This window comes from Mastigoproctus giganteus, chromosome 6 (genome assembly GCF_048544385.1).
Source record: "Mastigoproctus giganteus isolate SK-2022 chromosome 6, ASM4854438v1, whole genome shotgun sequence".
In the NCBI taxonomy this organism is placed as follows: Eukaryota; Metazoa; Arthropoda; class Arachnida; order Uropygi; family Thelyphonidae; genus Mastigoproctus; species Mastigoproctus giganteus.
In genome coordinates, this window is record NC_143580.1 from 81,295,396 (window position 1) to 81,322,092 (window position 26,697).

General features: G+C 39.7%; 1 protein-coding gene across 1 annotated transcript in view; it reads right to left on the bottom strand.

Moving 5' to 3' along the window:
* The window catches only part of smo (smoothened, frizzled class receptor), a 289,675-nt gene that overhangs the window by 47,192 nt on the left and 215,786 nt on the right, over positions 1 to 26,697 (bottom strand). Inside the window, exon 10 of the mRNA XM_090376231.1 lies at positions 24,409 to 24,545. Within this exon, the coding sequence (XP_090232357.1) occupies positions 24,409 to 24,545 (137 nt within the window). The remainder of the gene's footprint in view (positions 1 to 24,408; positions 24,546 to 26,697) is intronic.

Sequence of the window (26,697 nt, forward strand, 5' to 3'; positions counted from 1 at the left end):
TAGAAGTACTGTGATTTATTAATACAAACAAGTATACATCTCACACATTACCTAAAAGAGGACAGGCAAATATAATGCAACTTTCATGCAACGTGCGTGCGTGTGCGTGTGTGTGTACATATTCACTATTTATTTGTTTTGTCTAAATGTTATATGCTGTAATCAGAGGCAGCTATATGTCAGGTTAACAGTAGTAAGTTAAGTAAGAATTATTATTTTGGATTATTACATTACACAGCGAAACGGAGGCAGAATAAGTAATGACAAGTTTAATATTAATAGGAAAAACACACATATTAAATTAAATACATACAAAAGCTTTCGGTTAGTTTGCTAACCTTCATCAGTCAAACTGACAGTTAAGAGTGTGGAACATGAGGGCATGTACTGCCAATCATGTACTGCGTGATGTGATGGTTAATTGTTGGATGTTGAAGCCTGTGGCTGTGACGCATGTTGCCAATGTTCATCAATGGTCATTCATCAAAATGGTTGCTTCAATGATAGGGTGGACAAGACATCCACTGCTCCTGTTGACTGAGGTATTAGAGCATGTGACGTTCAGCGACTCCAACCAGGCACACCGCTGGTAGTGGCAGGACCTATCTACAATCACGACATTGCGGTGTGGGTCAATGTCATGGTGGGTTAACCAGAAGTGTTCTATGTCTGCTAAGCAGATGGCTCTTTCGTGTTCCGAAAGACGTTTTCCGAGCCGTCTCCCAGTTTCCCTAATGTAACAGCCAGTGCAGTCATGGCAAGAGATGCAGTAGACTAACCACTTTGTAATAAGATGGGAACCGGTGTTTTCACTTTAGAGATGAGGGGTTGTAACTTTCTGCCTGGGAGTTGTACGCATTTTATCCCCAAGTGATTTTAGGTCCCTAGAAACCTGTTGTGATAGGTATGGGTAGTATGGGATAAAGGCGCTCGCAGCTGAGTCATTACCTTGGATGTTCCTGTTGGTCACTACATGATCACATGTCTGTAGGTCACACCTGTCAAGGGTGGGATTGCTACACCTCGCAAGATCTGCCTTGACTTTAGCAATCTCGGTGCGCCTCTTATCTACAGAACTAGTGGGTCCAGGCACAGGTTAACAAGGTTCATGCAGTTGCAAGAAGATGGCTGCATGCATGTGCTGACCGGAAGTTGGTAAATTGGCCAGCACACATTGGTTTACGACAGACAGTTGTCTTCAAGCGCATGCGCTCATGTCGGACAAGGGTGTCTAAGTATGGTATGGTATTATCCGATTCTAGCTCGATTGTGAATTTTATGAAAGGCGACGGAGAATTGAGGTGCTCTAGGAGTCAGTCACCTGAATTTCTGGAGAAAACCACAAACACATCATCCACGAAGTGACACCAAAAAGGTAATGCAATCTGGTACATTCATAAATGCACGACCCTCTAATTCTTCCATCACGATATTTGCCGTGACTGAGCTAACTGGGGAATCCATGGCTGTGCCGTGCACCTGTTGGTAAATGGAGAAGTTTAACATAGTTGTACCACCTGTTAAGCACAGTCTGAGGGCGGTGAAGATATCGTCTGGTGTTAGTTCAGTTCTGCTGCCAAGGGTTTGGTCATTATCCAAGAGTTCCTTTGCACATGTGATGGCAAGTTCCACGGGTGGCTTGGAAGCACAAGGTATGGATTATATCAGAGTAAACAGGATCAGGAACTAAACTTCTAAGTTCGACTAGCAGGACTGCTTTACTCGTTGAAGTATTTTGTAAGTCTCGATGGAGGTACCCTATCATTGAAGCAACCATTTTGATGAATGACAAACGTTGGCAACATGCGTCACAGCCACAGGCTTCAACATCCAACAATTAAGCATCACATCACATATGCAAAGGAACTCTTGGATAACGACCAAACCCTTGGCAGTAGAACCGAACTAACAGCAGATGATATCTCCACTACACTCAGACCGTGGGCAGTGTAGCAATTATGTGGTGCAATTATGGTCAACAACTCCATTTACCAACAGGTGCATGACAAATATGGCATGCACCTGTTGGGTTCCCCAGTTAGTTCAGTCACAGCAAATATGGCAATGGAAGAATTAGAGGGTCGTGCATTTACGAATGTACCAGATCACATTACCTTTTAGTGTTGCTACATGGATGTGTTTGTGGTTATCCCCAGAAATTCGCGTGACCGACTTTTAGAGCAGTTCAATTCTCTGTCACCTTTCATAAAATTCACCATCGAGCTAGAATCGGACAATACACTACCATACCATACTTAGACACCCTTGTCCGACGTGAGGGCATGTGCTTGAAGACAACTGTCTGTCGTAAACCAATGTGTGCTGGCCAATTTACCACCTTTCGGTCAGCATGCGCGCAGCCATCTTCTTGCAACTGCATGAACCTTGTTAACCCGTGCCTGGACCCACTCTAGTTCTGTAGATGAGAGGCTCACCGAGATTGCTAAAGTCAAGGCAGATCTTGCGAGGTGTGGCTATCCCACCAGTACCCTTGACAGGTGTGACCTACAGACACATGACCACGTAGCGACCAACAGGAACATCCAAGGTAATGACTCAGCCGCGAACCTAAACCTAGTACAACAGGTTTCTAGGGTCCTAAAATCACATGGGATAAAATGCATACAACTCTCAGCCAGAGTGTTACGATCCCTAATCTCTAAAGTGAAAACACCGGTTCCCACCTTACTACAAAGTGTAGTATAGTGTAGTGGGTTTTCTGCTCATCTAGAAACTCTCAATTTCGGTGTACGTTTCTTCAACCTCTTCATCATCATGGCTCTATGTTGGTGCATAAATCATTATAACCTTTAGCTTGTACCTCTTAGAAATTCTGAGTATTAGTCTTGACACCCTTGGTGATATACTTTTAAATTCCAAAATGTTGTTTTTTATATCTTTATGGACCAGAAAGCCAATTCCACCTTCGCTCCTTTCACTGTTTCCATTGGTGTACAGCAGATTTCCACTTGATAAACTTATAAGTGATTCATTTCTTCTTCTTGTTTTGGCCAAACCGATGATATTCCAATTCACATTTTCTAATTTCTTTTCCAGCTCTAATATCCTGTCTTCACCAATGAGCGATCTTACGTTGTAATAGGCCAAGTTCAGTTTCCGTGCATGGCAGCCTGGTAGCCTGGTTGTACCCAGAGATTCTTAGCACCCTCTGCTTCCACTCAGATCCTCTCGCTGCCGTAAGAGGGGGAGTGAGAGCCGCTGGGGACTGAGGGCCATTTGTTTCATCGTGCTGTCGTGTGCTGGAGGGTTTGGTGTTTTCCTCTTCACGCTGACTAGGCGTCTTGAAGAGAACCACTCTACACGTTCATTGCCACCTAAGTGGATTTTAGGGAGGCAGGCCAACCAAACTTCTCCTAAATCTTCTGTAATAGAAAGATATTGGATCCATCAGTGTTTCCCTTGGAAACACTGATGGATCATCAGTGTGTTAGCAGACTGAGTGTCTGATAACACACAATACCCGTTCCCCTCTAAGCCCCTTGTAGCAATATGTAGGCTTTTCACATAAATTGTTACTTGTTTGTGTGAATTATTGTTAATCCTTTGGGGGAAAAAGTACTTTTGCCTACACATAACCAATAATAAGATACCTAAAATTATAAAAATACCACAATATACTCATTACAATACTAATAATAAGTGATATATTTTAAAAAAATGTCTAAGCTCTATTTTGTATTATAAATCACACATTAATTAATATCTATGAGAAATTTACCAATAGAGACTCACCTACTTAAGCAAACATAAACTTAAAAACTGGTCTATACATTAATTCAATTTGAGCTGAATAGCTTGGAAAACATGTTTGCTCCCTTCAAACCTTCAGAAGCCAAAATAAGGATACGGAAGTCTTAATTTATGAGTGGCATGGAAGTAATACTTTCTATTTTTTTCCTTAGAAAATTTAATTCCTACAGCTATGCCTTCTATATCAATTAATCCTCAATCATTAATAAACACTATGTTATTTTTCCCCAAAGTCATGATCATTTTCTATGCACTTCTGCCATCTCACAGTCAAACCCTGTAAAACTCCTTACTCTTGCTCTGGAGGGTTTTGTGAACACTGTGCTTGAGCTGGTCGTTGTGCACAAAATGGGTTCCACGGAGTGCATCTTTCAGTGGGTCGAAGAGGTCATAGTCAGAAGGTGCAAGATCCGGGCTATGAGAGGAGTGAGAAAGAACAGTCCACCGCAGTTTTGCAATGGCTTCCATCAGGCACAAACTGGTGTGGGGTCATCCATTGTCATGGAGAAGAATCTCATTAAGGTTTAGTCTGGTCGAACTTTACAGATGTGGGCTTTCAACTTTTTCAACATTTCCATACATCAATCTGAGCTGATTGTGGTGACATACTCCAAGAAGTCCACAAGAAACACCCCATCTTTGTCCCAAAACACTGCTGCCGTGACTTTAGAGACAGAAGGCTGTCTTTTGACCTTCTTACGTAGTGAATTTTGATAGTGACGCTCCATTAACTGTCTCTTCGCTTAAGGGTCACAATAGTGGACCAGGTTTTGTCACCAGTGTTTATGCGTGAAAGAAAAACCTCTCCTTCACTTCTGTAGTTCTGGAGAAGTTCCGTACAGATGACTGTCCAGGCTTCTTTCTGCTAGTGTCAACATTTGCGGGATCCAACAGGCACAAACCTGATGTACCCTAGTTGCTTTATTAGCATTAGTAGAGGCAAGAAAGCAAGCTTATAAAGCCTTAGCCAAAAAAAAACCTTTCCATTTCCCAATCCAATCATTCCAAATATTTGTTTAGTTCTCCTTTGAACTTATTTAAGTTGTCGACCTCCACTATGACAAATGGGTTTGTTCCAACACTAACCCATCCACTAGCTAAAGGCAAATTTCCACACATCTATTCTACAATTGTCTTTCCTCAATTCGAATTTTTAAGTCCCATCAGGTGAGTAATCTGAGCAAGAGGAAGAACCCCATCAGCGTTGAGCTTGCTCAAACCATTCAAGGCCTTATACACCTCAATCAGATCATCTTGGTGCCTTGTCTCCAGATGCTGAAATTTGTAGAAATTAAGCCTTTCTCAGTAACAGCAATCCTTTGTTCCATTCACCAATCTCATTGCCCTTCTCTGTATTCATTCTGGCAACTCTACATCCTACCTAAAATGAGGCCTCCAGACCTGTATGCAGTACTCAAGGTGTGGCGTGACCATTGGCTTATACAAGGGGATAATCACCACCTTATCTCTGCCCAGAATTCCCATATATCATTGACAAGACAATGTGAGCTACTCTTGCAGCCTGTCTGCACTGAACAAAAAATTTCATATCTGACTGGACAATTACCCCCAAGTCTTTTTCATTCTCCACTGCCCTGAGTGTAGTACCACACAGTAGTTATGTTTCTCGTTGATTACTGCTACCTACATTATATTAGTAAATAAATTTGAAGTGCTCATCAAGGCATCAAAGGCAGATATTGTTGGGATTTCAGAGACATGGTGTTTCACAGAAATAAAAGCAGTGCAGAATTGGAATTTGGGGAGTTCAATGTGTACAGAAAGGATAGACAGGGTAGGAAGGGAGGAGGGTTATGCTGTTAGTTAAGAAACATCATAAAATCTAAGGAAGTGCATCCAGTGACATGGGTAGACAGTGCAATGTTGAGTCAGTTTGGTGTGACATAAACACTGAGAAAGGGAAAATGAGAGTAGGAGTGTGTTATAGGCCTAGGGACTCTGATGAGTACAACAAACAGTTGGGCAGAGAAACAGAGTGAGCCAGTAAATCAGAATGTCTTGTAATTGGGGATTTAAACTTTCCAGATATCGAGTGGAACTTGTGGATTGGTCACTCACAAGCTAGCAAGACTTTTGTGGATTTATTGGAGGATTGTTTTCTACAGCAACATGTTCAAGGGACAACCAGATCGAGTAATACTCTTGATCTGATTATCAGCAGTGATGACGCATGCATAAAGCATTTGCAGATAAAGGATCCACTAGGTGACAGTGATCACAGTGCACTGATGTGGGATTTACTTAAACATGCAACTACCATCAAGGGGAAAGGGAATGGTTTTGCTTTCGTAAAGGTGACTACAGTGGTCTCAGACAGTTTTTAAATTCTATACAGTGGGAACAACTGATGATGTTACCAATGATGAATTATAAATGGGAAGCCATCAGGGACTTAATCTTTCAGGCTACTAGGCATTTCATACCAACTAAGAAATACCGTTCAGGGTTCAGGCTTAAATGGAGATCAGATGAATTAATGATGCTCGTGGCAGAGAAAAAAAATCCACGTGATGCATATATATTATCAGGCAACAGAGAAACCTAAAGCAGATTAGGAGGGTAAGCAGGCAAAGGTAGATTACGAGAGCAAAGAAAAACAGTAAAGAGTTCTTTCTTATGTAAACTTTAGAAGGAAGAGGACGAATCAGATTGGTCCACTTAACATAGATGGTATGACTATCGGTGATCCTGCTAAAGCAGCTGATAAACTGAATAAGTATTTTGCATGTACTTTTTTTTTTTTTTTTTTTTTTTTTTTTCAATGAAAACTGCAAACACGAGAGGTATTAGAACTAATAATACTTACTTCCATGCTTCGGCTGGAGGTTGAGAAGACGAAAGATGACATTTGTTGACATTAGACATGAACTTCTGTAGACTGTAATTTTCAAGAAATACGCATGAAGGAAGGTTGTTCCAGAAAACGGCAGTTGAATGAATAAACAAGGAAGGTGAAAAGTTGGTTCTCTGAGCTTGAAGTTGGACAGTAAATGGATGATGGCGGCATGTGTTCGGACTGTTTTGAAAGAGGGAGCGGGAATTATAGAAGCCATTTCAGAAGAACAGTACCCATGGAAGTATCTGCAGAAAAGGCATGCAGCAGAAACAGCATGTCGATGAGACAGTGAGTGGAGAGACTCTGTTAGAGAGGAGTCATTAATTAACCTAACTGCTCTCTTCTGAACGGAATCTAGAAGCCTGAGAGGGGTTTTGGGGGGTACCACCCAGATATGGGAACAATACTCCAGGGCAGGGCAGATTTGCAATTTGTACAAAGTGAACAGCTGTTTGGAAGAAAAGTGATGCCGAGATTGAGAAAAACTAAGTTTTTTAGAGGAAGCAATATTTGTAATGTGCTTGTGCCAAGAGAGATTAGAAGTCAGGGTAATTCCCAAAAGAAATATATCAACTGGTCTGGAAATTGTAGTTTCACCAAAGATAAGCATAGGAGCAGAAGAATCCTTTTTGCAAGATATAAGACAAGACTGAGTTTTAGAAGGATTGAAATCAAATAAGCTGTCTTTGCCCCAATGGAGAATTACCTGGAGATCGACATTTAAGGAATTGGTAGAGGATATTCGAGAAGTTGAATGCAATGTGCTATCATCAGCAAAACTATGGACAGGATTTCCAGTCAATGGAAGAAGGCCTTTAATATACAAAAGGAAAAGAGTGGGGGAAAGAACTGAACCTTGGGGACACGAGCATTAGTGAAGAAGTTAGAAGACAGAGAGCCATCTACCATCATCCTCAGTAAGTGATACGAAAGAAAACTGGATAACCAATGACAAAAAACAGTTGGCAAACCATAAGATGGAAGCTTGTTTAGAAGACCTTTATGCTGTTGTTGAGTTTTTAGGAGCATTAGCAACTAAGGCCATATTGCTCCGGGGATATGCGGTGGTTATTCCCTGACCTTTCCGCATTCTCCGTATTTGGAGTTCACTGGCTCAAACCCCGGTCTAATCAAGGAGCGTGTGCTACGCACTGCTGCTTCTGCCCACCTGGCTACGGAGGCGCCGACCTTTATGCTAAACACAATCGAAAACCTTTGAGATGTCAAGAGCAACTGCTTGTGTTTCACCAAACTTTTCCATTGAATTTGTCCATAAATGGGTAACATAAGCCAGAATATCACCAGTGGATCGACATTGACGGAATCCATACTGGCGATAGTTGATCAGACGGAAGGTTTCTAGGTAGTTTAAGAGTTCACAGATAATTGATTTCTCCATTATTTTAGAAAGATTAGAAGTAATTGCAATGGGATGATAACTGGATGTGAGGGATTTGTCACCCTTTTTAGCAACTGGCTGGATATGAGTAAATTTCAAAGCAGAAGGAAAAACACCTTTGGAATAAGAAAGTGAAAAAAGGTGGCAAAGGACAGGAGTAAGTTCAGAACACTGGTTTTGAGAACAACTGGAGAAATACCATCAGAATCTGAAGCTTTTATAGCATCAAGGTTCGTTAAGATTCTTCTGTCATCCTTTTGATGGAAGACCACAGGAGGCATTGAATGGCGAGTGTTGGGAATGGTGGGAGGTGTTTTACCAAGATCATTAATACATGAGTTGGAAGGAAAATGGGATACTAGCAGGTCGGCTTTATTCTTGGCTGAAGTGACAACAAAACCATCTGGTTTGGACAGAGGTGGGAGCAGAGTTGGGCAAAAGTTGCAGCCAATACCTTTGGCAAGAGACCAGAATGCTCGGCTACCATTATGGCAAGAAGCAAGTTTTCTACTCTTAGCCTGTTCAAACTCTAGTTTGGACTGATTAATAACTGCTTTACAATCGTTGCAAGCTTTGGTGTAGGCAGAAAACGAAACTGAAGAATTAAAAACAAGTCAATTACGATATGCAATGTTGTTCTCTTGAACAGCCTTAGCACATTTATTGGAAAACCAAGGTTTAGATAAAGGACGAGATTTTAAAGTGGAGCATGGAATAAAGGATTCTATTCCTACAAGAATAATTTCACTCACGAGATCTGAGCAAACGTTGACATCAGAAGTTTTGAAACAGTAATCCGACCAAGGAAACGAAGAAAAGAAATCTTCCAGGTCATCCCATTTTGCATTCTTGTAATGCCAAACAATACGAGGTTGGGAATAGCCATGAGATAAAGGCTTCATTGGAGAAGAGGCAATCACCAAGTTGTGATCTGAGGTGCCTAAAAGACCACTCACTTCGATCGTGTACTGAGAAGTGTTTTTTGTGAGAAAAAGTTCAAGCATGTTGGCTGTATGGTTAGGATTGTCCAGTATTCTTGTAGGTAAATGAACAATCTGTACAAGGTCATTGGTAATTGCAAAAACATAAACATCTAAACCAGCTGGGCCGGTGTGACTAGAAACGGAAGCCAGTTCGAGTTGTGACCATTAAAATCACCAAGGAAAATTATCTCTCTGTAAGGAAAGTTGGACTGGAGAAAGTCAAGTTGCAAAGAGAGGAAGTCAAAAAGCCCCAAGTGATTAGTGGAGTTGGGAAAACGGTACAGACAACAGATAAATTTTACACAATGAGGTTGAAAGATTTTAAGCCAGAGAAGAGCGAAAAGAGGAGATTCCAAATTACCAAGTCTCTGATAGGAAATATCGGAACAGACATATGCAGAAGTACCACCTTCGAGGCGAAAGGAATCATACAGAAAATAGTTTGGGCAACTGAGATGAGCAGTAGTTGATTCAACTGATAACTGAGATTCTGTTAGAAAAAGTACATGGGGTTTCGCAGACTGCAAGTGGAAATGGCCATCGTTGAGATTAGAACTGTAACTACGTATATTTGTGAAATGAACTAGGATGTGTTTGGGAGGTTTAGATCTTCTCACAGATAAGCTTACTCTATTAGTTTGACGATTCATGGTGTATTCAATAGAAAGAAAAAGTGGGGAAAACATGCTGTAGGAAGTAATGAAATTTTTGGATATGGCATACACCTGGTAAAAATATACCCAGGTAATTGACATAACATGGCCTCGACAACACTCCGCGCAGACCACTACTCGTACTCCCTCCAGTCACTATCTGGCAGAGTAAAGGTAGGTAGCAAGATTATACGCTAGCTGATCTGGAAGCCTCCTAAAGAGTTACCAATAGGTTCGGTCCGTTGTACTAACTAGTGGCTGGTCTGCGAACACCGCTGTATCCTCAAAATGTAAGATTGGATCGCCCCACGATGTTCATCATAACATCAAACATTTGAGGTTTCAAAAGTCAACAGTCATATTGCTTGATGGAAGAGATGGGGAAAGGTTGACTGGAACTTAGCTCTGGAAACTAAACATGGGTTCCACCACTTCAAGTCTCCAATAAGCAAAGTGTTGGTATTGCACCGGTTGATGAGAGTCATCTGCCACCTAGTATTGCCTGGTAACACAGAGGGGTGGCATTCCTCCATGTGGTGTGGGCACCACACCTCGACCCCTTCTTACGTTGGTTCACTCCTGGGTGGTCATCCACTGTGCGCTTAGGCATGGAGGTTATATCCAGGATTACTAACAGTCCCACCATCGTGAAGGTGCAAGCAGAGGATCTGGCTGTCACAGACCATCCAGACTTTGCCAAAATTGGGTCCACTTGACTTGAATGTATCCGAATATCGGTTCCATCAGCGTTTTAGACTCCCAGATAGCAAGTACAGCTTGTCTGGCATATTTGAGAGAATGTCTGTGACAACATCAAGGACTATACATTCACATATTAGGAGTTATTCAAGGAGGGGAATGCCAGAAGTTTATCAAACTATCAGGGAGCTAAGTGATTTTGTAATAACTGAGAGCAAAGTGAGCAAAGTGGAGAAGAAATTGTTGAAATTAAATATAAAAAAACCCTTCAAACCCTTAGCCATAATTGTGAGAGAATCCTAAGATTCAGGGGAGGTCCCCATGGACTGAAGATGTGCATATGCATCCCCAATTCACAAAGGGGGTTCAAAGGGTAACACAAATAATTACATTACAGACCTGTTAGTTTAACTTTATTCAGAGGAAAAAATGGAGTCACTAGTTAAAGAAGAGTTGCAGGATTATCTAGACAAGACTGCAGTAATAGTGCAGACACGGCATGGGTTTGTTAAGGGGAAGTCTTGTCTGACCAATTTGATTGCATATTACAATATGGTCACAAAGGAACTGGATGCAAAAGAGAATTTTAATATTATATACTTGGATATCAAGAAAGTTTTTGATACTGTTGCACATGGAAAACTGTTGTACAAATTTGAGTGGTATGGCATTAAGGGCAAGTTGCCAAATGGATAAAGGGATGGTTGAGTGGGAGATGGCAGAGTTCGGTAATAAATGGACACTGCTCTACGTGAACTAATGTTATTACTGGAGTCCCCCAGGGTTCGGTTCTGGGCCCATTGTTATTTTGTGTATTTATCAATAATGTCAATGAAGGTATATCAGGATTAATGTCCAAGTTTGCAGATGATACAGAGGTTGGTAGGGTTGTTAATAACAGTAATGACAGTATGCTGCTTCAACAGAATCTGGAAAAGTTGGGCAAATGGGCTGAGAAATGGCAACTGAAGTTTAACATTGACAAATGCAAAGTACGGCATATTGGTATCAGTAACCCAAGAGAAATGTACCTACTGTGTGACAGTACACTGAGGGAGGTGGACAATGAAAACAACCTGGGGGTAATTGTACAGTCAGATATGAAGTTCTCTGAGCAGTGCAGATGGGCTGCCAGAGCAGTTCACGGAGTTTTGTCAATGATATATAGGAATTTTGCTAGCAGAGATACGGAAGTGATTATCTTTGTATAAGGCAATGGTGAGGCAACACCTTCAGTGCTGCATACAGGTCTGGAGGCCTCATTTTAGGGCAACAAGATTGGTAAGAGAACAAAGGGGGTGCGCTTATGATGAAAGGCTCATGTTCTGCAATTTGCAGCATCTAGAGACTAGGCACCTGCGAGGTGATCTGATTGAGGTGTACAAGTCCTTGAATGGTTTGAGCAAGCCCAATGCGACAGGATACTTCCGCTTCCTCAGACTAAGCACCTGAGGGGAGATAGATTCAAATTGAGGAAAGACAGTTGTAGAATAGATGTGCGGACGTTTGCCTTTAGCCAGTGGTTAGTTGATTGCTGGAACAGACTTCCATCTGTTGTTGTGAAAGTTGATAGCTTAAATAAATTTAAGGCTGAACTAGACAAACGTTTGGAGTGAGTAGATGGATGAAATGGAAAGGTTTTTTTTTGTCTGATGCTGCATAAGCTTGCTTTCTTGCATCATATGCCTCAACTAATTCTAATGCTATATGCAGTACTTTGCATTTGTCAATGTTAAAGTTCAGTTACCACTTCTCAGCACATCTACCTAACTTTTCTAGATCCTGTTGCAGTAGCATACTGTCTTTACTATTATTAACAAACCTGCCAACTTTTGTATCATCTGCAAACTTGGACATTAAGCCTGATATACCTTCATCGATATAATTAATAAATACACAAAACAACAATGGGCCCAGCATGGAACTCTGGGGGACTCCACTAATAACATTAGTCCACATAGAGCAGTGTCCATTTATTACCACTCTCTGCCATCTCCTACTCAGCCATCCCTTTATCCATTGCAGCAACTTGCCCTTAATGCCATACTGCTCCAATTTGTACAGTTCCATGTGCACAGTATTTAAAGCTTTCCTAAAATCCAAGTATATGATATTAAAATTATCTTTTGCATCCAGTTCCTTTGTGACCACATCGTAATATGCAATCAAATTGGTCACACAAGCCTTCCCCTTAACAAACCCATGCCGTGTCTGCACTATTACAGCAGTCTTGTTTAGATGATCCTGCAACTCTTCTTTAACTAGTGACTCCATTTTTTCCCCAGAATAAAGTTAAACTAACAGGTCTGTAATTACTCGTGTACGCTTTGTTCCCCATTTGTGAATTTGGGACACATTTGCACATCTCCAGTCCACGGGACCTCACCCGAGTTCATAATTACGGTTCATAATTATGGTCAAGGGTTTGCTTACTTTCTCTGCTTCCCTCTTTAATATAACTGGATAGATTCCATCCAACCCAGAATATCCCGTCCACTTTGCTCTCAGCTATTACAAAATCATTTAGCTACCTGCTAGAGTATGATAAGCTTCTGGCCTCCACTTTCCTACAGAATTCCTTATGTGTGAACATAGATGCAATCATTCAGTTTGTCAACTATGTGAAGAGGATCACCAATAGTCGAACCAGCGATATCAAGTGGACCAATATGATTCATCCCATTCCTTCTAGAGTTCATATAAGTAAACAAGTCTTTTTTGTTATTTTTCTTTGCCAAAGATTTCTCTTAATCTGCCTTTGCTTGCCTAACCTCCTTTGTGATTTGGTTATCACTAGTTTATATCTACCCCAGTCTTCTGCATCACCTGATAATTTATACATATCCCTCGCATTTTTATTCTCTGCCACTAGTCTGATTAGTTCATCTGACATCCACTTAGGCTGAAACCTTGAACAGTATTTCTTATTGGTGACAAAAGCATACTAACTTCCACGATTACTTCCTTGAATGCTTCCCATTTAGAATTTGCTGATGGTAACATCATCAGTTGGTCCCATTGCATACAATTTGCAAACTGTCTGAGACCTTTACAAAAGCAAAAACCCTTCCCTTTACCCCTGATGGTAGTTACTTCTTTGAGTAAATCCCACTTCAGCACATTGTGATCACTGCTACCTAGTGGTTCCTTTATCTGCAGAATCGTAACGCACGAAGAATCATAGCTGATAATCAGATCAAGAGTATTACTCCCTCTTGCTGTAGAAAACAATCATCCAATAAATCCATAAAATCATTGCTAATTTTCAAATGACCAGCCGATAAGTTCCAGTCAATATCTAGGAAGTTAAAATCCCCCATTATAAGACAATCTGATTTACTGGCCCACTCTTTATGATGGTTATCACCGGAGGTTCCCCCCCTATCTACTGCACCGCACAATTCGTGTGTTGCGATGTGGCAGTAGTGTTTGATCAGTGTGTCGATCCGGCTCTTATTTTCCGTTCTCACTGGCCGGCTACTTCGGAGCTTGTCAACAATGTCACTTTCCCCACTCTTAAAGTGTCTTACTCAACATCTAACTGTACTCACATCTACAGTATTGTCATTATAAACATTTTTGCGACATGTATGGATTTCAAAAGTTCATTCGTAAAAAATGCAATCACCACTCTTTGCTTGATACATATATCTGTAACATCCACCATTTTGAACTATCTGTGTGCTGCACTCAAGAGACCAATAACACTGCCACTCAGTAAGATGAAATCAGAGACCTCTAGTGACCACTCAGTGACACACAAAATTATCTACGGCACCACATTTGAAAGAAAAAAATTAGGAGGCATTACTTTTATATCAGTCCTCGTATTGGCGGGATTATTTGTTATAAAAAAAATAATAAATAAAATTCATATTTTAATAACAAAATTTACTCAGTTCAAACTAGTTCAATTACAACATATTTAATGTAAGTGAATTTTAAAATAATCCAAAATAAATGGCTTTTGTGCAGTGTATAAGTTATGTTTTATCTCCTGCATCTCCATTATGTTACAACTAATTTAAAACTACAGCATGTTAATGGCATTTATAAGAAGGAGGTGACAAGGGTGGATGTCATCTCCCAATTCCAGAGATGTCATGAACATCTATACTGACATTACTGGAATTTGGGTCTATTTCCCTAGTACTACGTAAATAAAACATCCATATAGTTATGAAAAGCTATTTCCACCCAGGTTATAAGTAATTAATGATATTGTTGGTTATATACTGTGAAATGGACACTACATGGTATTTCTCAAAGAATTATTTTTAGAAGAAAACAAGTGAATTACTTTTCAGTAGAATTTAGCAATAAAAATAGTGTGCACGAATTCCCTTACTTCAACAAAAAGCCCTACTTAACCTTCAAAAGGGTGTTAAAAAGCATTCAACACCAACCAACATTGAAAAACTTTTGTAAATTTTCAAAAAAATGTTAAAATTTCAGCATTCGTCAAGCATCATAAATGCCTCCTTTTGCATAAATAATTACTTTTTCACTGGAACGGTATAGCTATAAAAAATTCTTTATGGCTATGTTTCAGATTAGAAATTTAGGCTTAATAAGTAATAGTGTTAATTTTCCATCATTCAGTTGTCAGTTGAGATGAAAGCGAAAACTGTCTTAAGGCATACTGAAACAAATCTTGTCACTACTGACAAAATGTAATGACAAGATTTGTTTCAGTGCTTATCCCCGTGCATAAGGGCTTTTTATTGATGGCTTAAGGTAGTTGGGAAAACGGTTTTTGAAGATATTATCTAATATAGTTTAGAATTAAGAATAATTTTTTAAACTTTCTTGTTTTCAATAATTTTTTGCTGTTTACCTCAAAAACCTGAGTGGTGAATTCTGCACACCCCACCACTCATTGCTATGACTTCAAAACAGGCCTGCAATAGGATTAACAATTTATACAATGTTTACGGGGGGGGGACATTCAAAAAAGATTTGTATTCACCACAGTAGTAGTGATAGAATGATAAAAAAATTTTTTTTTTTTTTAATATCTTGAAATCTCTATAGCAACCACACAAATTTCGGTTTCGGTCTGACAGTGGTTTTTTTTTTTTCCATTGCAGTGCTGAATGTAGTGTCACAATGTAAAAAGTGAAATACAGATCAGTGATTTGGTTCCTCTTTCTCAAGGGAAAGCACCCAAAACAATCCATGAATAAATGGTCACTGTTTGTGGAGAAGATGCCTAGGTTACAGTGTAACATTACTATAAGCAATTCAAATGTGGAAAAACCTCAGTGCATTACTATAAGCAATTCAAATGTGGAAAAACCTCAAACCATGAAGTTCTACTAGTGTGTTTGAATGGTATAAGCAGTTTAAAGATGAACATGAGGGTGTTCGTGATGACCTAAGAAGTGAACTTCGAGTGAGCTAGTGTCAAAGAACTAGCTGCAGAGCTCGAAACTAGTGTAAGGTCCTGTAGTTTTTAGTGTTTTGCACCAACCTTGCGTAGAAATAAAAATAAAAACACCAAGGAAACTGAACTTTTGATAACTGTGTTTATAATAAATTACAATAACCTGTATTTACAATAAATTTAACTTTACAATAAATTATACATACGAATTATTAAAATCTGCTACATTACAATCAATAAAATGCATTAAAATATACTAGATTAAAAGCGATAAAAATCGTAGCTTTCAAAGGCTCCAGCCTTCTTCTTCAGCGGTGTTTTCTTGTTCTGCAGTACATCTTTAAATATCAGTAGGTTAATGGTACTCCTCACGTGTTTTCATTCACACGTGTTCCGTTCTCTTGCGTTGTGGAACCGGAAGTGGCTCGAGCGGAAGTCATACGGAACCGTTCATCCCTTCTGAGGATAGTGGTCTCAAAGATGGGATGAATCCGCGTACCTCTATCTCTATTAATGTTAATTGTAGAACAAATCCGCAAACTCTCGAGCCACTTACGGTCCCAGAACTTATGCGCCCGATCGGTGATGATAGCATCGTCCGGGGAGATCTGGTGTTGCTTCTCCCAAAAATGCTCGGCCACGGCGGACTTGCCATATTCCGCATTTCTTATTGCCTTAGTGTGTTCCCCCAGACGATCTTTAAGACGGCGTTTTGTTTCCCCTACATAACATTCCCCACAATCCGGGCATCTAATGCTATATACGACCCCACTTGTGTTCTCTTTTTGAATGGGGTCTTTAACCTGAGACACGATTGTGTGCAGCCTCCGCCCTGGAAGCTGCACACAACGTGTCTGGTACTTTCTTAGTATTCTAGCTATATGATCAGTCAAACCCGGATAGTAGGGAATGTATGCAGTGGCTATTGGTGTAAAAGGCTCGCCTCTCCTCTGATTTCCTTTAACATATTTCTCTATAATCCTCTGGGGGTAACCACATTTTGCAAGATCCGTCGTGACCCGTTCATACTCTAACTTTCTATCATCGGAGGTACTGCAATGCGATTTTGCTCTATCAACTAAAGTTCTTATCACACTGTTCCTATGATGGTTGGTCTGAGCTGAGCTGTAATGCGAATACTGCCCTTTACACATGGACTTCCTATATACCCTAGTCTTTAGCTGTCGATCTTCCCTACAGACCAACACATCTAGGAACGGCAAAACCCCTCCTTCTTCCACCTCCGATGTAAATTGTATGAATGGGGAGAAGTCATTTAAGATGTTCAACACCTGATCTTCACTCCCCTTCCGAATAATTGAAAACGTATCATCCACATACCTTTTCCACGGGCGCATAGGGAGAATACTAGCATTAAATATTCTGGCCTCGAGCTCCTCCATAGCTAAATTAGCTATAATTGCGCTAATGGGGGAGCCCATGGCTGTACCATTAACCTGCTTATACATAGTATTGTCAAACACCATAGTGGTGCTTGAGAGGCATAACTCTATTCCTTTCTCAATATCCTCCAGCTTTAGCTGCGTTCTAGTATTTAGGGTGGTGTCCCTCTGTAACGTCATGTGTGCACACCACACCCCATGCTCAATCGGAATACATGTAAATAGCGATTTCACGTCGAAAGAGATCATGATTTCATTCTCTTCTATGGGTTGGCTTCTAATAAACTGCACAAATTCTTTACTATCTTTAATACTGTATTCTGAAAGTCCCACTAGTGGGGATAATAATTTGGCTAAGAAACCAGAAAGTGCATAGGTTGGGCTGCCTATAAATGAGACTATGGGTCTAAGTGGCACATCTACTTTGTGAATTTTAGGCAAGCCATAAAATCTTGGCATTTGGCTACCTGTAGCGTGCAACATCCAATATTGTTCCTTAGAAATTTTGTTAGACTTAAGCCAACCCTGCACCATTCTGTTCACTTGCCGTTCCAAACTAAGAAGTGGACTTTTCTGAATAACTTTATAAGTCATCTGATCTTCCAATAAACCCAACGCTTTAATTCTATATGCTTCCTTATCAAGAACCACAGTTGCTCTGCCCTTGTCCGCGGGTAGGACTACGATGCTATCATCTTGTTTAAGGCTTCTTAGCGCTAATTTTTGCTTCACATTAAGATTGGAGGGGGCATCTTTAGCTTGACTTAGGATCGCTGCTACTTTTACTCGAACTTCATTAGCTGTAGCTTCGGGAAGTTTGTTTATAGCCCTTTCCACGCCCATTGCTACTTCTGCAACGGGTAATCTGGGCGGTACCATGGCAAATTTCGGTCCTAAATTTAGAACCTCCAATTGCTCTTTAGTTAGTTGTTTATTGCTCATATTCACCACAAAATCCTTGGTGGTGCTATCACTATTGCCCCTAAGCTTGGTTTGTTCTCTAAGCTTGTCAAACTTCCCCATTTGTCTCCGTCTATAACTGTCCGAAATTTGTTTTGCTTTAGCTGCTACCACACTAACCACTCCTGCTAAGTGTATCGGAGTCAACTTGTCATTTATCTTATCCAAGCACTGCCTTTTACCTCTCCTAATGTGGTATAAATTGTTATGTAATTTTTCGATCCATATATTAAGGATCTTCTTTTGATACCACTTGGTAATGTTAAATACTCGTTCATCTTCAAAGGGTAGCTTTGTTTGAAAGCCTCGTGGAATGAGATTATGCGTCTTGCATCGATGGGCAAACCTCAAATGCTGTTCATGTTTCGCCTCCCTAACACTATGTCTCTGAAATTCTCTGACGTACTGCACAATTGGACGGCCATAACATCGAAATAATTCTTCAAACAGGCCTCTGAGGTTGGGTATATTCATACTGTAGTTTTTAGTGTTTTGCACCAACCTTGCGTAGAAATAAAAATAAAAACACCAAGGAAACTGAACTTTTGATAACTGTGTTTATAATAAATTACAATAACCTGTATTTACAATAAATTTAACTTTACAATAAATTATACATACGAATTATTAAAATCTGCTACATTACAATCAATAAAATGCATTAAAATATACTAGATTAAAAGCGATAAAAATCGTAGCTTTCAAAGGCTCCAGCCTTCTTCTTCAGCGGTGTTTTCTTGTTCTGCAGTACATCTTTAAATATCAGTAGGTTAATGGTACTCCTCACGTGTTTTCATTCACACGTGTTCCGTTCTCTTGCGTTGTGGAACCGGAAGTGGCTCGAGCGGAAGTCATACGGAACCGTTCATCCCTTCTGAGGATAGTGGTCTCAAAGATGGGATGAATCCGCGTACCTCTATCTCTATTAATGTTAATTGTAGAACAAATCCGCAAACTCTCGAGCCACTTACGGTCCCAGAACTTATGCGCCCGATCGGTGATGATAGCATCGTCCGGGGAGATCTGGTGTTGCTTCTCCCAAAAATGCTCGGCCACGGCGGACTTGCCATATTCCGCATTTCTTATTGCCTTAGTGTGTTCCCCCAGACGATCTTTAAGACGGCGTTTTGTTTCCCCTACATAACATTCCCCACAATCCGGGCATCTAATGCTATATACGACCCCACTTGTGTTCTCTTTTTGAATGGGGTCTTTAACCTGAGACACGATTGTGTGCAGCCTCCGCCCTGGAAGCTGCACACAACGTGTCTGGTACTTTCTTAGTATTCTAGCTATATGATCAGTCAAACCCGGATAGTAGGGAATGTATGCAGTGGCTATTGGTGTAAAAGGCTCGCCTCTCCTCTGATTTCCTTTAACATATTTCTCTATAATCCTCTGGGGGTAACCACATTTTGCAAGATCCGTCGTGACCCGTTCATACTCTAACTTTCTATCATCGGAGGTACTGCAATGCGATTTTGCTCTATCAACTAAAGTTCTTATCACACTGTTCCTATGATGGTTGGTCTGAGCTGAGCTGTAATGCGAATACTGCCCTTTACACATGGACTTCCTATATACCCTAGTCTTTAGCTGTCGATCTTCCCTACAGACCAACACATCTAGGAACGGCAAAACCCCTCCTTCTTCCACCTCCGATGTAAATTGTATGAATGGGGAGAAGTCATTTAAGATGTTCAACACCTGATCTTCACTCCCCTTCCGAATAATTGAAAACGTATCATCCACATACCTTTTCCAGGGGCGCATAGGGAGAATACTAGCATTAAATATTCTGGCCTCGAGCTCCTCCATAGCTAAATTAGCTATAATTGCGCTAATGGGGGAGCCCATGGCTGTACCATTAACCTGCTTATACATAGTATTGTCAAACACCATAGTGGTGCTTGAGAGGCATAACTCTATTCCTTTCTCAATATCCTCCAGCTTTAGCTGCGTTCTGGTATTTAGGGTGGTGTCCCTCTGTAACGTCATGTGTGCACACCACACCCCATGCTCAATCGGAATACATGTAAATAGCGATTTCACGTCGATGGGTTGGCTTCTAATAAACTGCACAAATTCTTTACTATCTTTAATACTGGAAGATCAGATGACTTATAAAGTTATTCAGAAAAGTCCACTTCTTAGTTTGGAACGGCAAGTGAACAGAATGGTGCAGGGTTGGCTTAAGTCTAACAAAATTTCTAAGGAACAATATTGGATGTTGCACGCTACAGGTAGCCAAATGCCAAGATTTTATGGCTTGCCTAAAATTCACAAAGTAGATGTGCCACTTAGACCCATAGTCTCATTTATAGGCAGCCCAACCTATGCACTTTCTGGTTTCTTAGCCAAATTATTATCCCCACTAGTGGGACTTTCAGAATACAGTATTAAAGATAGTAAAGAATTTGTGCAGTTTATTAGAAGCCAACCCATAGAAGAGAATGAAATCATGATCTCTTTCGACGTGAAATCGCTATTTACATGTATTCCGATTGAGCATGGGGTGTGGTGTGCACACATGACGTTACAGAGGGACACCACCCTAAATACTAGAACGCAGCTAAAGCTGGAGGATATTGAGAAAGGAATAGAGTTATGCCTCTCAAGCACCACTATGGTGTTTGACAATACTATGTATAAGCAGGTTAATGGTACAGCCATGGGCTCCCCCATTAGCGCAATTATAGCTAATTTAGCTATGGAGGAGCTCGAGGCCAGAATATTTAATGCTAGTATTCTCCCTATGCGCCCCTGGAAAAGGTATGTGGATGATACGTTTTCAATTATTCGGAAGGGGAGTGAAGATCAGGTGTTGAACATCTTAAATGACTTCTCCCCATTCATACAATTTACATCGGAGGTGGAAGAAGGAGGGGTTTTGCCGTTCCTAGATGTGTTGGTCTGTAGGGAAGATCGACAGCTAAAGACTAGGGTATATAGGAAGTCCATGTGTAAAGGGCAGTATTCGCATTACAGCTCAGCTCAGACCAACCATCATAGGAACAGTGTGATAAGAACTTTAGTTGATAGAGCAAAATCGCATTGCAGTACCTCCGATGATAGAAAGTTAGAGTATGAACGGGTCACGACGGATCTTGCAAAATGTGGTTACCCCCAGAGGATTATAGAGAAATATGTTAAAGGAAATCAGAGGAGAGGCGAGCCTTTTACACCAATAGCCACTGCATACATTCCCTACTATCCGGGTTTGACTGATCATATAGCTAGAATACTAAGAAAGTACCAGACACGTTGTGTGCAGCTTCCAGGGCGGAGGCTGCACACAATCGTGTCTCAGGTTAAAGACCCCATTCAAAAAGAGAACACAAGTGGGGTCGTATATAGCATTAGATGCCCGGATTGTGGGGAATGTTATGTAGGGGAAACAAAACGCCGTCTTAAAGATCGTCTGGGGGAACACACTAAGGCAATAAGAAATGCGGAATATGGCAAGTCCGCCGTGGCCGAGCATTTTTGGGAGAAGCAACACCAGATCTCCCCGGACGATGCTATCATCACCGATCGGGCGCATAAGTTCTGGGACCGTAAGTGGCTCGAGAGTTTGCGGATTTGTTCTACAATTAACATTAATAGAGATAGAGGTACGCGGATTCATCCCATCTTTGAGACCACTATCCTCAGAAGGGATGAACGGTTCCGTATGACTTCCGCTCGAGCCACTTCCGGTTCCACAACGCAAGAGAACGGAACACGTGTGAATGAAAACACGTGAGGAGTACCATTAACCTACTGATATTTAAAGATGTACTGCAGAACAAGAAAACACCGCTGAAGAAGAAGGCTGGAGCCTTTGAAAGCTACGATTTTTATCGCTTTTAATCTAGTATATTTTAATGCATTTTATTGATTGTAATGTAGCAGATTTTAATAATTCGTATGTATAATTTATTGTAAAGTTAAATTTATTGTAAATACAGGTTATTGTAATTTATTATAAACACAGTTATCAAAAGTTCAGTTTCCTTGGTGTTTTTATTTTTATTTCTACGCAAGGTTGGTGCAAAACACTAAAAACTACAGTATGAATATACCCAACCTCAGAGGCCTGTTTGAAGAATAGTGTAAGGTCTATGGAGAACATCATCCATCAACAGTTGCATATGAGTAAAGGGTCTGCTAGATGGGTTCTCAGACTTATGATCCCCTTACCAGAAGAAGGAAAGGGCACAATGTGCACATGAAATGTTAATGGTTCAAGAAAAACTGAAATATCGATGCATCCTGCTTATTATCCCGATTTTGCACCCTCAGATTTTTTCTTATTTCCTGCCCTGAAGTCCATTTTTCGTTGAAAACACTTTGTTGTTGATGATGATGATGAGGTGATTACTGTTGCCAAGTCATAGTTTGGACAGTCAGAGGAATTCTATAAAACTAGCCTGTGGAATTGTATTGAGAGGCAGCAAAAAATGTGCCATTTTGTCTGGTGACTATGTTGAAGAAGTGTAATATTTGTTTCAGCCTTCTATCACAACTACTTCTGGGTGAATGTAAATCTTTTTTGAAACCCCCCCTACCCCCGTAATAATGTTCTATAAGGCATGGAAATAAAGTTTCTGGAATGGTGCTATTGTGGTCGTATTCAATGAGTTTGAAAATAAACACAAATGGTATGGTGTCGTTCAAACTTCCTCCAACAGATGGTGGTAAGGAGACTGTCCAGTAGGCTGAAGGATGCAAGTAAAAACCAGTTTTGCTAGCAGCATTAATGTTCCATGTCATGATTTTGCAATAGCGCAACAAACAAATATCAAATTTTGCTTTAAACTGGGAAAATCTGCAACAGAAACATGAAATGTTAAAAACTGTTTATGGTGATGAACCATGAAGTTCTACTAGTGTGTTTGAATGGTATAAGCAGTTCAAAGATGAACATGAGGGTGTTCGTGATGACCTAAGAAGTGAACTTCGATCAACCTCTTGAAATGAAGACAGAGCTGCAAAAGTTTAGAAAATTGTGGCAAAGATCATTGTTTGACCTCAGAATGATGGCTGATGAGTTGAAAATGAATAAGAAGGTCTAAGCAAAATTTGAGTGGCATAGCCTCATGGAGCAGAAGCAACAAAGTGTCATCATGCACAGACTTCCTCCAGACTTCTCAAGACAATCCTAATTTCACTGACTGTATTGTCACTGGAAGGAAGTGAGTGTTGGGTGTTTCATTGCAACCCAGAGATAAAGCATCACAGCATGTGATGGACTTCAAAATCATCGCCACGGCCCAAACAGTTCCATTTCAGAAGTCCAGGATCAAGATAATGCTGATTATGATATTTAACAAACGTGTGATTCACAAGGAATCTATCAATGCTGCATTCTATGTACAAGTGCTTCAAAGACTACTGAAGTGCATTTCCCGGGTGAGGTTGCACTTTCAAGAAAAAGGTAGCTGGTTGTTGTACAACAATGCTCTTGCTCATTTTGCACTTGTTGCAAAGACGTTTCTAATGAAACATGCCATTGTAGAAGCTCAACCATCCACAATACTCTCCAATCTAGCATTAGCAGATTTCTTCCTCTTTGCCAAAGTGAAAACTGCCTTCAAAGTAATGAGATTTCAGGGTGCTGAGGACATAAAGAAAAATGTAACCGTCAAATTGAACATGATCTCCTTAGATACCTTTGCTGACTCTTTTCATAAACTTTCAGAATGGTGTAATAAGTGCATTCAGTCAAGTGGTGATTACTTTGAATAAAAATAAAACAATTTTTGAACTCCTTTACTTTGTGTTCTTTTTATTGCACCAGTCCGAGAACTTTATTGCTACATCTCATACAATGATGACTGCATGAATATTTCCACAAATATTCATACAGTCATCTTTTCTTCATTCAGGCTATATAATGTTCTGTGTAGGCAGGTGCACCTAATACATACTGTACAATTTCTCTCACTTAATTTTTAGCACAATAAATTCTATTTTAAATTAATTCATCTGGTTTACTGGGGTTTCTTCTTTTTAACAGCAATTGTGAGTTGTTTTTAAGATTAGCTTCATAACAGGTAGGTCTAATAATCACACACAAAAAAAAAAAAAAAAAAAAAAAAACTGAATGAAAAGTTAGAAACTGATGTCAAGCAGATACATTTTAGGAATGCCTATTAACACGTTAACATTTTTAAATCAAAAGAATAAAGAATCATCTAACAATGCTGTTTAATGTTTCTATGGCTGATAATAAATTTCATACAAAATTAGACATCAGAGGCTTACATGAATTACTATACACAAGAATAACAAAAAAAAAAAAAAAACACATACCAACAGGATCTTCATGAGTACTTTGATAGCTGAATGATAAATGCCCTTGGTTAATTTCTTGTCTATGAGCAAATGCTTTTGCTATCATTTTATGCCTTTTGAGTCTCACCGGTTCATCAACTGGCTGATGAAAAAGCCTGAAACATTAAAAGTAAATAAATTAAATTTCATAATCACATATCTATAACGTGTAACATTTTCATTAAAAATTCATTTTTTAAAAGGATGGTTTGAAACCATAACTCATGCTTGGAAAAAAATCTTAAATTTAAACAGCTACATACCAGACAGTAACTGTTTCTCACTTCTAACGAGCAAATTTTTTTTCACAATACCCAGTGTATTTTGTCTCTAAACTGCATTGTACTGCCTATTTTTCTGCATAAAAAACTAAAGTTTCTTTTGACAGGAGGAGGGGATCGTGCTGCTTTCATCCAAGAATAACTAATTTGACCAGAATGTGAAGAAAGAAAAAAAAAAATTCCTCCTGTGTTCGATGGCAGATTCAAACCAAGACCTCTTCTTGTGGTGTAGAAGAATAGAAAAACTATGGAACTTCTCCACTAATGCAGGCATTCATTGGGGAATGCCTGCATTAGTGGAGAAGTTCCATAGTTTTGCTGATGATAATAGATTGCATCCTGCCTTCCAATTTGAGAAATCTTGCCCTGCACAAACAGCTTCAACTTCTCGAATATCCATTACCAATTCCCTAAATGCTGATCTCCAGGTAATTCTCCAGTGGGGCAAAGACAACTTGGTTGATTTAAATCCTTCTAAAACTCAGTCCTGTCTTATATTCACAAAAAGGATTCTTCTGCTCCTATGCTTAACTTCGTTGACAATCCGATTTCTAGGCAAGATGATATCTCTATTGGAGATTACCATGACTTCTGATCTCTGTTGGCGTAAGCACATTACAAATACAGTCTGTCCTCGTATAGCACGATAGTTGCGTTCCTAGAAACCCTCGTGCAATGCGAAATCGTGCAATATAAACAACAGGCCCTATGGGAAAAGTAGGGTTAGGTCGGGTAATTTTTATCGTTATAATCGGGTAATCGTTATAATCGTTATAATCGGGTAACGATTAAAATACGTAATAAAAATATTATAATAAAGTATTTTTAGTATTTTTTAATACTAAAAAAGTATTTTTTACGAATAAAATACGTATTTTATTCGTAAAAAAATTATTATATTAAATAAAATAGTCGTAATAAAATACTTACGTATTTTATAATACGTAGGTATAAATTATAATATGTAAGTCGTAATAAAATATTGCTAATGCTTTTGCTTCTATCGTAAGCAAACTTGCTTTTTGTTTGATTTTCTATCCAAACAGATGACAGCCGTTCCATTTCTTCCAATTCTTGTGTCTTAATCTAATGGATTTTAATTACACTGAGTTGTTCCTGCTATGAAAGTTGTTTTTATTTTCTCTCCATTCTTTGTAATTCTCGGCGTTGCCTGATTTAGGTCTATAGCACGTGCAATATCACATGGCCTTTCATTTCGCTCAAAGCGTTTCACAATTTCATAATTTTTCTCTATCGACAGAGGCGGGCAGAAGCCTTACGGGGGAAACCACGGTGGGCCGAAGGCCTGTGTGATTTTGGCCATAAACCGCAGTATGAGGCCACTATAAATTTTCCCGGTTAAGAATTTTTGATCCAGTCCACCTCTGTTTATCGATATTGCTTTTTTTTTTCTCTGAATCCGCAGTGTCTTAGCCAGAATGCTTCCTTTTCACACCTTTTAAGTATTTTACTCATTTTTTGGGAATAAAGCACAATTACAAAACGAGGAGGCACGCTTGATACACATAAACAAAGCTGTGCGCGTGTAGCAACTGAATAAACAACACCGTAAAGGCCGAGATACACTATTAACACCTCACATTTTACTAAAGCACATTTCTGGGGGTTACTACCATAAAACAATAAAAACAATTTCCAGTTGCATTTCTGCTAGTGGAATCTGTTATAAACTGGTAGTAAACTCCATCTAATTGCATTTGCGATTATACCGATAGCTGGAATTGTGTTGGTTTTTACGTTATTATGGTGAAATGTGTTTCCCCTTCACTTATATAAAACACATAAATACATTTTCAGAATCTTCTTCATTCCTATCGTGTTGCGTTCAGTTGGGGTGATTCCGTGTTCGACTGCCATTTCTTGTAAACACAAATGCGAATCGTGTATAAGCGAATTCGGTTTGTGTTATATAAGATAACGTTCCCCTATTTATAAATCGTGTATGATCGAATTCGTGTAATGTAAA